The 17203-nt window shown below is 47.6% G+C and overlaps 3 protein-coding genes across 3 annotated transcripts; all 3 read right to left on the reverse strand.

The window, feature by feature from the left end:
* Nucleotides 1-2529: 2529 nt before the first annotated feature.
* Nucleotides 2530-3558, reverse strand: LOC128828766 (E3 ubiquitin-protein ligase RNF167-like). The gene has a single exon (XM_054013704.1). The coding sequence runs from the start codon at nt 3556-3558 to the stop codon at nt 2530-2532; it is 1029 nt and encodes a 342-aa protein (XP_053869679.1).
* Nucleotides 3559-11275: 7717 nt separating this feature from the next.
* LOC128828765 (E3 ubiquitin-protein ligase RNF167-like) lies at nt 11276-13348 on the reverse strand. Its single transcript, XM_054013703.1, has 2 exons — nt 12297-13348; nt 11276-11309 (listed from the first exon to the last, which is right to left on the reverse strand). The coding sequence occupies exons 1-2, from the start codon at nt 13346-13348 to the stop codon at nt 11276-11278; spliced, it is 1086 nt and encodes a 361-aa protein (XP_053869678.1).
* Nucleotides 13349-15238: 1890 nt separating this feature from the next.
* LOC128828767 (E3 ubiquitin-protein ligase RNF167-like) lies at nt 15239-16141 on the reverse strand. Its single transcript, XM_054013705.1, has one exon. The coding sequence runs from the start codon at nt 16139-16141 to the stop codon at nt 15239-15241; it is 903 nt and encodes a 300-aa protein (XP_053869680.1).
* Between the last annotated feature and the right edge of the window lie 1062 nt (nt 16142-17203).

A 17203-nucleotide genomic window follows, 5' to 3' on the forward strand; every position in this document is an offset into this window, starting at 1 on the left:
AAAACATGTAGATAAAAGTGGTATTTTTTGTTGAAGAACCAATTGGACGAAAATGTTTTGACCAGCTCAAGAGTTGAGGGTGCTTAGCAACCGGCAGGAGGCATTCAGCGCCTTCCAAGACCAGCCCCAGTCACTCAATACTACTTGCAACCTAGCTTGGTACATCACGGTACAGCTTGGTCCCTCCAGGTCAGGCATAGCATGGTGAAAAGGCTCAACACTGAATGGATATGAAGCTTGAATTCTCTGTCCATAGTAAGTAGCAGCTCAAAGTTGGAAATTCTTGAGGCGGTACCGTAAGAAGCCAAGAATCAGATGAGCATGGGGGCTTAATGGAAAGAAAATCAGTGCATTGGTGAAGCAAATGTGGGAAAGTTCAGCTGCTTGGAATGGTGTGAGGCAAGGGACAACTGCCTGCAAACTAACACATTATTTAGAAGGCAATGTTCATAAAAAAGGTCAGGTTTTGTACAGGCTTTTATATATGTTTCATTGACCAAAGCCAAAGCATCTCTTCTTCTAATTAAATGCATGTCATTCAGCCAGCACGACTGCTGTGACGGATGCAGGCAATTAAATCAACAGTGTCTCTCCTTTTTATATTCATCCTTTCACTCTGCAAGTCTTATCGGAGCCGAAGCAGTGAGTACTTAAGGTCATTTTTGCTTTGGGAGACATTCAAAGCAGAACAAAGCCTAAGCTAATAGTTAAAAGGTTTTTCAAATTTGATGGGGAAAATGATTGGAGTCCCTCCCATTCAGACCTGAACTCTTCTAGAGTGGCCCTCAGTGGAGAATTCCAATCTTCCTTCAAGTGATTTTCTTTCCCTTAATCAAAGATCTTCATCTTGTGCCTTCCAACAAGATTTGCAACCTGCCTCAAATCTCCCCATTCCATTCTACGTAATGACCTTCAATTTAGATCCTCAGCCTGTCCCCGTTACGTGTCTAGAAGGAAGTTGTTCTCCTTCAATCCCATCATGGAGACGGGCTGAAATTAGCAGGACGTTGTCAAGATGGCTGTCTAATTTGTTTTGATTAAGCCAAATTGTGCAGCAGCAGCAAATTTTTTAGTGTATTAAGGACAAACCTTCTGAGGGATAAATTTTACTGCAGAATGTGGAAGGTTGATCTTGTAAGATCTTTGGGGGGGGAAATATATAATGGAAGCAAAAATATGATGAAGCTTAATCATTTAAAGAGGTATATTAAATGCAGCATCTGCACAGTGGGAATTCAAAGCATGTTGATAATTCACTTTAAACAAGACCTGTGTCTGCTAATGGTGAGCTGGCTTGATAATGCATTGGGTCGGCCTGTCTATCCATGTAAACGTTCTGTTGAAGGATGGTAACATAGCTATGTATCAAAATCAAGCAGGACTCCAGTTAATCAGGGCAGTCAGGCCAACTGGGTTGGCTTTTCCCCACGCTTGTGGTATGTAGACTGAGATAGAGACAAGTTAAATACAAAAGATGCGTAGATCCTGGTTCTCAGATGGTGGAAACCAAGATAACTCCAATAAAGTCTATGGAGCCACACTGATTTACAAGAGCAGAAAATTTGGGTCAGCAGAGGAATAAAAGGAAGAATGATTGAGAAAGAAGCATAGTGAGAGACAGATAAACAGGGAACCTTGGGCATGCACTTCCCGTCTCTGTGCCTCTGTTTCCCCACATCTAAAATGGGGATAATGACACTGAACTTCCTAGGTAAAGTCCTTTGAGATCTATGGTTGAAAAGCACCCTAGTAATTGTAATTGTTATTACCATGAGAGTGCAAAGCATACTTGATATTAATAATAAGCATTTTGATTATTATTATTAATTATTATTATTATTATCATCCTTGTTGTTTGTTGTTAGTAGATTTTTGGTCCATTTAAGGAGCTGCCGTAGGAGACGGTGAGGGCCATCTAAACAGAGATGTTCACAGGAATGGGTTGATTTCTGATTCATTTTATTTTCCTCCAATCTAATGAGTTTTTACATCTTGCCAGCTGATCTCATGTAACCAAACCCAAACTGGTGCTAGAAGTTACCCAGAAAAATCTGTGTGGAATAAACGATCTGCAGAGTATGAGGCATGTGCGGAAAGACAGTTGTTAGGGAGAACTTGAGGAAAAGCAGAGGATCTGTTGGTGGCTTCAAGCCACTCTTCCTCATGGTTTGACAGCGGATATTGCAGGCCACTGCTGGATGTTCTGGTAGCTAGACCTGGTGTGACTCCAGTTGACTTCAGCAGAGTCTCACCTTCCTAAAACCAGCTTGGATTCAACCCGCTGCCCAAGATAAGCAGAGCAAAGAACGTACATTCGGTGTTCCACGGCTCATCCCTGTCTGACTCCTCTACTCTTCCCTTTCCATGTGTTTCTGGGTCCATGCTGAGCTAAAATGATTCCCAATAAACTTTGGCCAGAGGTAGAATGGACAGGGAGGATGGAAGGGGAAGCTAAGAGTATGGGGGAGTCTAGGTTTGGCACAACTATGTTAGTCAGATTTTGGTTTGGCCGTCCCAGGAGTGGCTCCATTACTGCCCCTCCCTGTTGTGCCCATCTTCCTCACCCTCCTGGTTGCCTTCATCCCTCTCCTCCTCTATGCATTCCTCTATGTCCAAGTCAGGGCTTTCTGCTGCCACCGTCACCCTCTGCATGCAGAGAGGGCAGGTCTTATTCCTGGTCTGGGTTAAGAGCCACAGGTCTATGCATTTGCCATGATAGGCATGGGAGCAAGACAGAATCTTCAGCATGTCTCCCTTTTCATACATCTCCAGGCAGATGGCACATTCGGTGTACTTGGTGCCTCTCTTAAACGTGCTGGTGGAGGATTCCTTCCCCTGCTCCTCTCTTAGTGGGTTTCTCCTCTTCCTCCAGATGTGGTACCCCATTGTGTATTTCACAATGAGCAGGATGCCTGTCACTATGGCAGCCAGGATGCTAATTGCCCTGCAGATTGGAAGAATTGGGACTTGGGAGCAGTGTCCCAGCAGCTGGAGTCGGCACCTGCAAGCACGCGGGCAGGAGTTCCCAGCATCCTCCTCCCAGGCAAAGTGATAGTATTCAGGGACCAGGATGACGTGAGTTCCTTCATCAGAGCGGCAAACCTTTCTCAAGAGCTTGGAGGTTGCTTCCCCAGTGAAGACAGAAGGTATCTCGGTCCGCTGCTGAATCTCTTCCATGCCAATCGCCATATCCACAGGGGCTTGTGAGTTCACGTTGTGCACGATGGCGGCTCGGTATCCGGCTTGCTGAGCGTGTCGGACCTTGGCACCGAAAGTGCAGTCGTAGGTACGGATGAGCATGATGAAGGCTGTGGAGGAGTTGCGGGGCGCCGGCGGGCTTTCGATAGGGTGACAGGCGTTTGCAGGCATCACCTCGATCGGATAACCTGTCAGTCCCTTGCTGGCGAGCGGAGGCCCAAAGAGTGCAGGGAGGGCACTGAAATCTTGGCTGGTGGAGTTACGGTTGTAAATTGCCCGGATAAAGGCTTTGCCGTTGGGCACCAGGAAGAGCAGGAATACAGTGGCCATGCGGAAAGGAGACTGGAGCAGTGGCTGCATGCTGGCAGCTAGTGGAGAACTCTCTGCACCGGTGCTGGCCTGGGTCTTGTCTAAGAGAAAGCTCTGGCTTCGGAGGCCTTTATGGGAAACAGTGGACTGAAGGTGACTACTGGATCGTCCATGTGTCAGAACAGACTGGAGCCTTCCTGCCGGACAGTGATAGCAGCAGGACTTGACAAGATGTAGTGGGTGTTGGGTTATACCCAAGCCTTCAAGCTTCTGGTTGCAGCTTCCTTCGCTTGTCAAGCTGGTCTGTTTGCTCCCAACTGATCCTTAGCTTCTGCTTCCAGCTGCCAAGCAACCTTCCAGAACCTTCTCCCCAGGTCCTTATGACCTCACTGCCCAGCTGCGGCCATTTATTTCTCCTTTCTCTCTCCCTGGTGACTCTTCTCCTTGGCTGGCTGGAATCACCTCCACCTTTGCCCTCTGCGCCTGCTATCCCCCTCTTGCCTCTCATCTTTCCGTTCTCTGCCTCCCTCTGTTCTCTTCCCCTCCCGAGCTGCCCTCTCTCTAATTACAGGTTTACATTGTTTGACAGGGCTTGAGGCATTTCTAGTGGGAATCCCCTGCAGCGGGAATAGGGAGAATCGGTTGGGTCATCCCCATCCACTCAGGAATGCAGATCCCACCTCATTTTGTGCTGCAGAAAGCCAGAGGTAGTGCCCTGCTCCATTTAAGCAGGACCTGTGGGCTTGGAAGGGCTGCGTTTCTTATGATTGTGCCACTTACCCAGTTCCAAGGCAAATCATAGGGGATGACTTGTGACTATTGGTTATTTTTATCACCGCAGCACTTACAGGGCTCCAACCAAGATCAGGGCCCATTGTCTTAGGTGCTTTTGGCACCAGGGGGCTACTACCCCTGAAATAGATCTTTAATGGCTCCCAGTGGGGCAGATGACTGTCGTACCAGTGAAAAAGGGCCACGGTAATTATCTTGCATACACTACAGTTAATTCGAGAAGGAATTACACAAGCGGTAAAGGGTTCCATTAAGCACATCACGCCTATGTTAGGCATTTAAGAAGTATATATGAAGAGCTATATATTCCTCTTAGCGAGCCTCCCTTTCACAAACATACACAACCAGGCCCTGCGCTAGCCTCACACAGTTCCTGCTTGGCAAATAGAGAAGGTGGTTACTAATTCTATGGACGGCTTTTTCTGTCCAGGTTTGCTCTCCTCAGCTCTCTGGTCTGTCTCGGGTTCCCTCGAGGCCAGGCCTTCGCTGCCTGGAAACCCCTCTGGTCACAGTCCTACTCGACCCCACGGAGCAGAGTTTTGGCTACTCTGTCCAGCAGGGGTCGCTTGCTGGAGGATTCTCAGCGATTTGAAGTCTTTAAATCATGATTTGGGGACTTCAACAGCTGAGTCAAGGGAGAGAATTCTTCCAGGAGTGGGTGGGTCAGCTTTTGAGGCCCGCATCATGCGGGAGGTCAGACTAGATGATCATAATGGTCCCTTCTGACCTTAGAGTCTATGAGTCTATGAGCTTCTTCAAGTGTCAATTAAGGAATCCCCTCTCCCTTTTTTCCTCATCTCTCTCTCTGACAGTAACTTACTTTGCTTGATTCTTATCCTCTTTTTCCTCAAAGGAGTCACATGTCTCAAAAGCATACCCAGTGGGCGTGTGGTTATTAATTTTAGAAGGGGTTGGGGGAGTGGGGGGTACCGAACAAAGACCACTCCACATTTACTCACTCATCAATCATTCACTCTGGCTCTCTGCGGGGTGTCCTTGCTGTAGGGTCCCTATAACCGGGTCCATGCGGGAACTTTATGCATGTGATATTTACTTTTGCACGGGCCCATATTTGCCAACCAATAGGTTCAATATCAATCACACACGCAGGCTTTGTCCGTCCTTTATCAAATCTGCTTCTACTTTAAGGGACCCTGTTCCCATGATCCTCTGCGTGTTTAAGTCATGTCAAGTTATGCTCACACCAGTCATTCAGTACGGCACCATCCCAACAGGTGCCGTACATACAAGAGAAACAGTCTCTACCCTGAAAAGTTTGCAATCTAAATAGCAAGAGTAGGAGGGGAAACAGAGGCACATGGCTTGCTTGGGATTGTGCAGCAGGATAAGGGAGGAACAGGAGCCAGGAATAGAAAACTACCTCACAGGGTGTTGTGAGGATCAATTCATGAAAAAAGATGTGAGAGGTGCTCAGGGCTAGCACGGGAGCGGGGATGGGAGGAGGTGGCTTAGTAACTAATCGTCCTCTTTTACGGCGGGTGTAAAATCAGTCCTTGTCGTGCACTGATTGAGAATAAGGAGTTCAAAGCTACTTAGATTTGCGTTTGGCTCAGCTCACCATTGCAAATAGAACTGGAATACTTGGATGTTGGTTTTCAGAATGTCTGTGTGACTCCAAAGTACGGAGCAGCAGGCAGTTCGAGCGCAAAGGTAATACACAAAGTAAGAGAAAGGCCCTATCCAGAGAGGGTGGAGAAAAGTGGTCAGTAGGATTTATAGCTGCAATTGTATAGCCAAATCCTGCTCCAAGTTACACTAGCATAAACCCAAAATAACTTTGGCTGTCCATAAATGACAAAGTGCATCAGGGGCCTTAATTTTCCATGTTTTTTTTAGTGTTACAAAGTGTTTCACGGGGAGAGTGGGTCTTGAAAATCACCCAAACATGTGTTACTTAATTTATGGACGGCCCCTGGACTTGAGTGGAGTGACTCTGGATTTACACCCATATAAATGAAAGCAGGAGTTGGCCCATAGAGTGGACTTTGCATCACGCAGCAGGACTAACCCTGCTGCCAGCTATGAGCAAATGCCCTGGAGCACATCAGAGCGTGACATGTAGGACCACACATGAGCTATGAGAAGCGGATTTTGTGAGCCAAGTTTTTTTTTTTTCAAAGCACCGATTCCATTTCCCTGTGTTCTTAAGCATCTTCAATCCATCTTACTGCATTACAGAAACTGTGTTGATTGTTCTACTGTAGTGAGTAATAACAACTTGTACTTTACAGATTACCCCAGAGAACTATATCCACGGCTTAGCTGTACCACACATTCATGAGTGCAAAGACACCTTGGTGTAACTTGATTTGTCACAGTGCATAAAAACTTCTCTGAGAGCAGAGCGAGAGAAGTGGTGCAGCGTGTAACGAGGCAGAGGAGTGGGTGTGGGTCAGAAAGAAGGGGATTTGGAGGCAGAGAAAGAGAGGAAAGGTGAAAGGGGTGTGGATCGACTCACAGTAAAAATTTCAACAGTGGAAGAATGGGCTCTGGAAAATCAGGAACAGAGTTGGGGGAGAAGGGAAAAAAGAAAAAGAACTGGAGTCTTGATGGGGGGAAAGAGATGGAACGGGAGATAAGCTGGAGGGAGAACAGGGAAAACACAAGATGTATGTTTCCGTACATGCAAAGTGTCCGGGTGACAACCAGGGGTTTTGTTAGTGAAATTATCTGTCTACGTCTCCCCTTCTCTTGCCCCTGCACTCCCAATAAAGAAACCCTGCTCAGTACAATGAAATCAGAGTTGTCAGTGCTAGCAATGCCTGGCCCCAAACCCAATCATGACACAGGGAGTTGGTGACTGCATCCAGAAGGTAAAGCTGGATTGGTTCGCACTGACCTCTTTTGTTAGTACAAAGTATGCAGGGCTGAGGGTTGCCTTCCCAATCTGCCTATGCAGGTGTAAGCTTGTCTGAAGGGAGGTCACATTGGACTTAATTGTGACTCAGATTGGTGATGCTTGGAGAATCCATATCAGTCAAGAGGAAGAGAGAGACTCTCTGGAGAGTCGGGAGGGGTCCTGAGGATTGATCGAGCATCATTTCCCAAGTAGTTAAATTCTGCTCCAGTTTCCAAGGTCTATCCTTTTAATTTCACCTCTCCCCATATAACCAATAGAGCTGGTTGGAAAATGCCATTTTGACAAAACTGTCTGGGTTTTGGGGTTTTTTTTTTTGGAGAAATTGTGTTGATTTTGACAACATTTCATTTTGTGAAAAAAGCTTCAAAAATGTCAAACTGTCTTGTTGAAGTTTTCAAAACAAAAATTTTGATTTTTTTTTTTGCCCTGAAATTTTCTCTATTTCATTTAGAAATAAATAAAGGGTTGAAATCAAAATGAAATGTTTCAAATTTAGCCAAATTAACTGTTTTAATTGACCCTAACCTAAATTATTTTTGGAATTTTGTTTTGCCAAAAAAGTCAAAATTTTTGGCTTTCCATCTTGGTTCAGGACCAAAAAAAGGTTGAAATCTCAAAACGTTTCCTGGGATGCAAATTCTGTTTTCTGACCACGTCTAATAATCAGTGAGCAGGAAGGGTGAAGAAAGGATCCAACCAGAAGGGTCCAGTCACCAGCGGAGATGGATTGCTTCCATGGAAGAAATCACATTGGTCCTACTCTCATTGAAGTCATCGGGCACAGGATTGGGCTCCAGGAGCTAAAACCCACCCTGCACAATGATGGATGGGAATGTAGGCAGGGCCCCGCAGAGGGGGGGGGCAAGTGGGGCAATTTTCCCCAGGCCCCGGGCCCCGCAGGGGCCCCCATGAGAATATAGTATTCTATAGTATTGCAACTTTTTTTTATGGAAGGGGCCCCCAAAATTGCTTTGCCCCAGGCCCCCTGAATCCTCTGGGCGGCCCCGAATGTAGGTAAAATCCCCATATTGCAGGCAGGACTCCAAGCTCCATACAGCCTTTGTGAAGACTAGGGGTTGCTGGTTCTCGACCCAAGTTGATTCTCTTCTTCCCCATCCCTCCTCCTCCAGATGGTTATTAGGGATGCAAGGCAAAATTCTCGGCTGGTATAATTCCACTGAAGTCACTCGAGTTCTGCCAGTGGGGCATTTGGCACTTCCCCTTTAACTATAGTAGATATTATATGTCAGTCTTCAAGGCTGAAATTCACTCCTGTGCGTCAGCCATCACAAGACCTATCCATCACTTATGTCCCACTTAAACCCTCCGAGTAGTTCCTTTCTTAGTGCTGGCTCTTTGCACAGGGATGAGTTTCATCCTTACTGATAGGTTGCACTTAGGTGGCTGATTACCCTATGTGTAGCCTGAATTGCTCCCAGTGATCTATAGTGCTGACATTTTGCTGGTTGTCTAAGTGTGATAGTTCTCTGCACTGGGTCAGGTCATCAGCATTTTCCTCTGTGCGTCTGGTAAAACTCCTAGCAATATAATAAACTGTACACACACACACCCGCACAAGCCCTGCATGAGAAATGCATGAGAAAAACGACACGAATAAAGCTCTCACCAATAAGATCTATAAATCATTCTTTGGTTCTGTGCTTTATGCAGGGCCGGCTCCAGGCACCAGCTTAACAAGCAGGTGCTTGGGGCGGCCAAGGGAGAGGGGCGGCACCTGCGGGAATTCGGGGGCGGCAGGTCCCTCACTCCCTCTAGGAGCGAGGGACCTGCCGCTGAACGGCCGCCGCCGATCGCGGCTTTTTTTTTTTCCCCAATTGCCACCGCCGATCGCGATCGCATTTTTTTTTTTTTTTCTGCTTGGGGCGGCAGAATTGCTGGAGCCGGCCCTGGCTTTATGGGAGCAGGGAATATGCTAAAGGGGGCAAGAGGGCTCTTTGACAGGCAGTTAAAAATATTGTAGAGCCTTCTGACTGGATCCCATCTATATCTCACTTAGCAAGATTCTGTCTCTGACTGATCCCCCTCCAATCTCTTTCGGCTTGGGAATATAAAATCGGGACATCTGGTCACCCTACTACTGTTCCTGGTTGGATCCAGAACACCTCTGTAATTCTGCGTCTACGCTGGGCCCTTGTCTCAAATATGTTCAGGTTGTTGTGGCCTTTTTGGTATGGAAGGTGCTAGAAGTCAGTTAAAGGTAGAGGTAAACATGGTTTCTTGCTTGCCTCTACGTTGGATCTCAGTTCAAGTGGTGAAATGGGGACTCCTTCCTGGTAATTGTTCTGCTCCCTCTTAAAACTGATGACTCCCCTGGGTGGCTTGCTGACATTGAAATTAACAGCAATTCTACCAAGACGACAGACTGCATGGACTGCAAGGAAAAGAGGAGAGAACACTTCCAGAAGCGGCTGTAATATAGCTGCCTGCCTCTCTGTACTCTCCACATGAGCCTTGCCCCTCCACTAACCATGCTCTCCCCGACTTTGCTCCTAACTGATGATTAAACCAGAACATGAATTGAACTCGGTTTCAGTGTCACATGGGCCGGATCCTGAGCCAGGGTAGATCTGCGCAGCTCTATTGAAGTCAATGGATTTTCACCGATTTACTCAAGTTGAGGATCTAGCGTCTCCATATTTCCCCCTGGTGCATTTCCTTGTGCAGACGCTCTACGGTTTATCCTACATACAGGTTGTAACGTGGATAAAGCGATCTCTAGAGACGTTACTAATAATCAACCTGTGGCAAATAGGAGCACGTCTCATCCCAGCAATAAGCCAACCTGGCTCTGCAGACAGTTATTAATGTTTGATGGAGGGTGGCAGATCAGACAGCTACAGTGCAGGAGGTCAAGGCATCTGTGGCAGACGCTTTAGATTTATAGTGTGATAGTCTTTGATAATGGTAAGCAGAGTGGAGAACCCATCTCTTCCTTTCATGTCCAGATCCTGCCTCTCTTGAAGCATTTTGGGTCAGTTCAATACCCTGCAATAAAACATTTCCGTTTCAGGAATGTCAGAATGTTTCCCTTCAAATGAAAATGTTGAAACGAAACCTTTCAGAACTTCCATTCCATGATAATATTCAGCATTTCAACATTTCATCCTATTTGGATGAAAACAAATGTGGGAATTTTCTGTGGGATGGAAATTCCAAATTTCGTTTAGCTCTAGTTATGACTTTTCCACTTGGCTTATACACCTCACTGCATTTATCCATGCGTTGCTTAGCCCGTTGCTTGATTACTACCATGTGTCATACCTTGCGATACCCTGAAGCTTCAAACAATGTAGAAAACAGCAGGATATTTTCTTAGTGGAGTTTCCTTTCCATAGCACGTTGCACCTGCGCTTTGTAGGTTGCACTAGCTCCTTGGTTACTTTTGGGTGCAATTCAAGATGTTAGAATATCAAGGTTGGAAGGGACCTCAGGAGGTCATCTAGTCCAACCCCCTGCTCAAAGCAGGACCAATCCCCAGATAGATTTTTGCCCTAGATCTCTAAATGGCCCTCTTAAGGATTGAACTCACAACCCTGGGTTTAACAGGCCAATGCTCAAACCACTGAGCTATCCCTCCCCTATTGGCTTGCCGCTATACAGTGCTACAGGGTCTAGGATCTGGCCAGCTTTGAACCCCTGCCAAAATCTTACAAAGTCCCTAGTGATTTTGGGTGCCAAACTTGAGACATGGGACAGGGGCTTAATTTTCAGACAGCGTTTTCTGAAAATCAAGCCCTTTTTAGTTGTCTTAAAATAGACACCCAGAACCAGAGGTACCCAAAGTCACTAGCCTCTTTGGAAAAAGTTGGCCATAGACCCTGATGGTTGAGATCTGCTGACAGCCCAATGACTTGAATGCTGACAATTGGTAGTGGGATATTCACATCCAGCGAAGAGTGCTGGGCTCTGGTACTGGTGTGACAGTGCCTGTTGATCAGGCTGATGATGATCAGGAGAGTGTATCTACATGACCGGCTAGCGTAGCTGGTCATAGGGTGTTAATTGACTGTGGGCTGAATCCTTTGCTGGTCTGCAGCTCTGGCTCAGTGTTTTCAACCTGAACTGGAGATGCACTCAGAGGCTCTCCAAAATGAACAAATCGCTCTTCCTGTAACCAATAGAGAGAGAGGAGATGAATATCTGATTTGGGCATGTTAGTACATAAATCCTGCCCTTCTTACAGTGTTTAGAAATGCTTGGAAAATGACCCGGAAAACCCTGGAGAGCAGGCGCTTACATGTACCTGTCATGTCTGCCTCTGCTGAATGCATGGAGGGATCAGCCAGCCTTCAAAATGCAGCCGATTATGCAGCCCTTGAAAATCGTTCGTATCTTTTCTCTCTGCCCACCTGCATGGAGTGAATCCTACTGGAATGATTTGGACCTTCAGTCGTCACCACCCCTTGTCTTAAGGGACTGTTTTAAAGTATCCTCAGAGTACCCCTGAACAGTTCGACTGCACCTGTCGCTACAGACTAACCTGTACTCTGCAAGGAATTGTTACCCGGCTCTTGAGTTGCTGCCAAAGGGTAGCTCAGGTGAGGCAGCGAGGTTCAGGGGACAGGGCGCTGGCCTGGAAACTAGGAGAGCTACATTCTAGTCCCAGTTCTCCCTCTGATCTGGGTCAGACAGTCAGGTTCTGTTTCCCTGTTGTTCTCTTTAGGTTGACAGGCGATGACTTGCTATGTCTACATAGCATCCCGCAAAATGGGACTCCAGTCTCAGTCGGGGCCTCTATGCACTGCCACAATGCAATTCCTTAAACTAAGATTCACTGCATGTATTTGTGTATCTATATTCCATCTAGACAAAAGCAACAGGAAATGCGAGTGGATGGGGACCAGAAATTCCCAGGAACTCAATGATATCAAATGCATTTAATTTCCACCAGCCTAAGGAGAGTTACATTTGCAGCAGACATTTTATGCCTTTTATTGTGGGGAGTGAGAGAAAGGAGCCAAAACTGAACTGAGCGAAACGCTTCCCAAGGCTGGAGCTAGTGATGGGCAAAAGCTGGGGGGTCGTGTGGCTTGGACTGATATTGGTTTGGTTTGATTCTATTCCTCAGCGAGGGTCATTCTCCAGCTCATCATACCCTTCCTCAGTGTCCACACTTTGGTCATCTTCTTCCTCTCCCTCAATATACTCATCGTCATGACCATCTTCGTCTTCCCCATCCTCCGCGTGGTCCTCCTGTCCCCCCACTTGCTCCTGTGGGTTCCTCCCTCCGTGCAGACTGACATCCTGAGCTTCAGCAGTCACCTGCTGTTTGCAAAAGGGGCAGGTTTTATTCCTGGGCTGGGTGTGAAGCCAGGTGTCGATACATGCGCAGTGATAGGCGTGAGAACAAGGGAGGATCTTCAGTTGGTCTCCTTCTTCGTACTCGGCCATGCAGATCACACACGTCTCGTACCGGTCTCCCCTTTTGAAGGTGCACAGGGTTATCTTCCGGCCCTTCGTGCACCATCGTGCGCAGACCACAAGCGGGATGGTGCAAATGATCACGTTGATCATGAACCCAAACTCCTGGAGGACGTAAGGAATGACGTGGTATGCGGCATATTTAAGCCTGCGTGGCCAGTGCTGCTTAGCGGTAGCCCACATGGAAGGCGTAGCAGCATCCTGGCAAGGGTTATGAGGCTGTTTGGGTGCCACCAGGGTGACATAAGCCCCTTTTTCATAACGTGAAGCCCTTCTCAGGTGCATGTAGGCCGATTCCCCTGTGAAGACAGACTGGATCGCAATCTGCTGCCTGATTTCTTTGTCGTCAGTTACCATGTTCACCAGATGCTCTGTATTCACGTTGTGCACAACGGCAGCTTGGTACCCGGCTTGCTGTGCGTGAAGGACCTTGACCCCAAAGGGGCAGTCAGACCGACGGATGAGTGCGATGAAAGCCTCAGAGGAGTTGGAGGATGCCGGCGGGCGTTCTATAGGATCACAGGCGTTTGCAGGCATGGCCTCGATCAAGTACCCCATCAGCCCTTCACTTGGGAGGGGTGGTCCAAAACATGCAGGCAGTGCGTTGTAACCTACGCATGTGGAGCCGTGATCGTAAACCACATGTCCAAAGGCCTCCGCGACAGCAACGTCCGCGAGCAGGAGCACGGCGAACGCACGGAGAGGGAGAGGGAGCGGGGGCTTCATGCTGAACGCTGATGGGTCTCTCTCTGTGCAAGTGGGCAAAGAGGAAAGGCGTAACTGTGAAGGATCTTAGGAGGCAAACACACACTTATCACCCCGTCTGAGTGGTATCAGCGTAACATTCCTGGAGTCTTTGCAGAAGACAACAGCAGCAGCAGCAGGATGGTAACTATACTCCGCCTCTTCCCTGGAAGCTTCTGCAAAAGACTTCCTTCAGTTTACCATGCTGGTCTGCTGGTGCCCCGGGCTCCAACTTCTCTCTCTCTCCCTCCTTGTCTCCAGCTGCTAGGCAGCCTTTCCTCCCCACCTCCCCAGGGCTTTGTGACATCACCCAATGACTGCTGCACTTCACCAGGACTAGGTCCCTGTGACATCACTGCCAACATGCCTTGCACCCTTCTCTCCTCCTCTCTTCCCTAGTTCTCTCCTGTCCGCCACTTCTCCATCTTTCTTGGACCCAGTTCTGTCCCAGTCCAATTTCTGGTAAGTTATCAGTATCTCCTGCTGCACTCAAGGGGAGTTGTTCACATCCTTCCGAGGGATAAATGCCCCTTCTCTTGGCAGTCCTCCCACTGCAAACTGAAATCCTTCACCTTGGGTAAGAACATGATGCCTGGAGAACACTGCACAGTAGGAATGATCTCTTAGGATCATCCTCTCCCATGTGGGAGGGGAGATATCAACCCAGGTCGGTTGACTGAACTTGCTTTCTGCTTTAAAAACAAAAAGCCCCACCTTTTCCTTTCTACGAGTGTGATCATCTAGTGGATGTCAAAGCGCCTAAAGCTACAAGGCCAGAGCTTTTTGTCATTAGATAATGGAAATAAATAATCTAAATAAGTAAAATCATCATTCAAAATAAAACCAGCAGAACTTGAAATTACATCCATCTGTCCATCCATGCAGAACGAAACCAACGATACGCTATTGGCCAGATTGGCAAAAGCACGTAGGTTCTATTTAAGGCACCAAAACGAGTGGTCAGATTTTCCAAGTGCGCAGAACACTGGATTCGTGATGGGTGTTGACTAAGCTCTTCTGAAATTCTGGTCTCAGGGGTCACAATGGGAGCTGCTGGCCACCAAAAGATCAGGCAGTGTTGCCAATCCTCATGATTTTATTGCCAGTCTCGCAATATTTGTTGTTTACCTCAAAGCTCCAACTGCTGGAGTCAAGGGATTGAAAGAGAATCTCAGCTTTCATTTAAATGTCTAGCCCTCATGGGGGCAGAGGAAGATTTAAAATGTACTCCAGTGTCAGAAACTGGAAGGCGAATAAGAAGATCCCAAAAGTTTATTATTCAGAAATATCTTATGATCTGTAAGCCAATCTCAGGATTTTGGGGAGTGTTCTGACACATGAATTTTGAAAGCATAGGGCTGACAGTGCCTTTGGCTCAGCTGTGGGAACGGAGCACTTGAAATTCTGGCTTTGAGCTCTTTGGAATACCTGGCTACATGAGTCTGATATCCAGAGGTTCTCCGTCTCCCACTGAAGTCAGCTGGCGCTGTGGATGCTCAGAGTCTCTGGCACTCGATCCCTACAGAGCTGCACCTTCAGTGGTCAACTCCTTGCTGAACTGTCTCCTTTAAAGTATCCCCAGTGGTCCAGTATGGTTTTGTTAGCCCTGTAGTTAATTAAAGACTCACCTGTACTAGGCAACTGATTGTTACTGGTCCCATGGGCTCTGCGTAAAACAGGTTTCACTGTCTATATTTTCCTCCTGGAGAAAGCTACAGGAAATGTTAGTGATCTGTATGTGTGTGTGTGTATGTGTGTGTGTGTACACCAGAGACTTCCAGCAGCTGTGATCTCAAACTCATTTTATTTTCCCTCATCTAAAATGTTTTACACTTGCAGAGGGATATTTCGATGCCTGTCCATGTCAAAGGTCTATCTGGCAACAGTCACTTGCTGTTTGCAAATTGGACAGGTCTTACATTGGGGCTGGATGAGAAGCCACGAGTCTATGCACGTGCCATGATAGACATGGGAACAAGGGAGGATCTTCAGCTGGTCTCCTTCTTCGTACTCGGCCATGCAGATCACACATGTAACATACTTGTCTCCCGTTTTGAACGTGCTCGCCGTTATCTTCTGGCTCTTCCTGCACCATCTCATGCAGCCCACAACCAGCAGGGTAAACCCGATCATGCCGATTGCCATGCCAAACTCCTGGATGAAAAGAGAAATCATGCGTTTGGAGCAATATCCAAACTGGAGATCCCAGTAGTGCCTAGCAGTGTCCCCGATGGAGAACTTTGCATTGTTCCAGCAGGGATTATGATAATGTTCAGGTACCACTAGAGTGACATGAATGCCTTTTTCAGAGCCTATAACCCTTCTTAGCTTCTTGGCAGCTGATTCCCCGGTAAAGACAGAAGGAATTCCAATCTTCTGCCTGATTTCTTCAACATTAGTCACCATTGTCACCAGTGTCTCTGAGTTCACGTTGTGGACAATAGCCGCTTGATAGCCAGCCTGCTGAGCATGAAGGATCTTAACCCCCAGCGGGCAGTCATACCTACTTATGAGCGCGATGAAGGCTGCCGAGGAATTGCCGCCTGCTGGTGGACCTCCGATAGGGTGACAGGCGTTTGCAGGTGCTGCCTCAATCAGATAACCCCTCAGGCCCTCTCTTGGGACCGGAGGCCCCAGGCATGCCGACAACGCTCTAAAATCTATGCAGGTGGAATTCTGCTTGTAGACCACGTAAACAAAGACTTCAGCCATGGGCGCCTCTAAGAGCAGGAATACAGTGATCAGGCAGAGAGGAGTTGGCAGCAGAGACCACATGCTGGCAGCTGCTGGTGGGCTCTCAATGGCCTGACCTAGTTCCTATCTAATCGCAGCCGTTGGCGTCAGAGGACTCTATGGGGAACAGTAGGAGAACTCAGCTCTGCTCATCTTCTTTGATGGCATCGGTGAGACATGCTGAAGCCTTCTAAGGCAATAACGACGACAGGATGAGGCGGGTTATTGTCTCCCAGTCCCTTCCCTTAGAGCGACTGTCAGCAGCTTTTTCCACTGCATAGTCCAGCTCCTTTCTCATTAGCTGCATGCAGTTGCCCAAGTCTTTGTGACATCAGTCACTGACTGCTGTGCTTTTCCTGGACCCTATCTCTGGGTCCCAGTAAGAGACAAGGCTTTTGTGCGAGGGAGGGAGGGGGGAGAGAGAGAAGGGAACTTCGGAAGTGCAGAAAGAAGAGAAGCGAGAAGAACGAGATGCCCCCTGAGATGCCATCCAGCCCTGAAGGTGGAAGAAGGTCGTAGCAAGCTGGCAGTCCTTAGTTTTAGAAGATGCCAGGAACCAGAGCCTCTTAGAGGGCCTGGGCTAGTTGTGAGAAGGAAAACTGTGAGGCTGGACAGACACCATAGTGATGGGCACTCTTATAAAAAGCCTAGATCGCAGGGTGGTCTTGTGGGAACATCTGAACGACTGAATAGGCCTTTAAGCTTTTGGAAGAGTTTATTCTAAAACCTGAACCTCCCTTCATTTTTCATATGAATTTTTGCCCGTTTGTGCGTATTTTTACACGCCTGTACCGGGTTTGATGCGTATCCTGGTGCGTGTTTTTGCAATATTGATGCTGGGTTGGGGGACATCATCTTATATTACAGTAACACCTTGCGATGCCAACCAAGGTCAAGGCCCCATTATGCCAGAGGCTGTGCAGACACACAGTCAGAGAGAGTCCCTAGCAGCCTCCTACATTCTCCAATTCATCTGTGATCAGATTGGCAGAGGGTCTGGAGAGTGCAGATGCAACTGCAGGCAAGGAGCAAAGCTTCGTTCCTAATATAATCCTGCAATCGAGGAGAGAAGCATGCAGCACAGGGACCAAATGGCTCATCGGA

The sequence above is a fragment of the Malaclemys terrapin genome, chromosome 24 (genome assembly GCF_027887155.1).
Source record: "Malaclemys terrapin pileata isolate rMalTer1 chromosome 24, rMalTer1.hap1, whole genome shotgun sequence".
Taxonomy (NCBI): Eukaryota; Metazoa; Chordata; order Testudines; family Emydidae; genus Malaclemys; species Malaclemys terrapin.

Excerpts from the sequence above, each read along its gene's own strand:
- LOC128828766 (XM_054013704.1), bottom strand. The coding sequence starts at position 3,558 with ATGCAGCCACTGCTCCAGTCTCCTTTCCGCATGGCCACTGTATTCCTG.
- LOC128828765 (XM_054013703.1), bottom strand. The coding sequence starts at position 13,348 with ATGAAGCCCCCGCTCCCTCTCCCTCTCCGTGCGTTCGCCGTGCTCCTG. Across the intron at positions 11,310-12,296 it reads AGTGTGGACACTGAGGAAGG|GAAGAGCGATTTGTTCATTT; the intron begins GTATGATGAGCT and ends TATTGGTTACAG.
- LOC128828767 (XM_054013705.1), bottom strand. The coding sequence starts at position 16,141 with ATGTGGTCTCTGCTGCCAACTCCTCTCTGCCTGATCACTGTATTCCTG.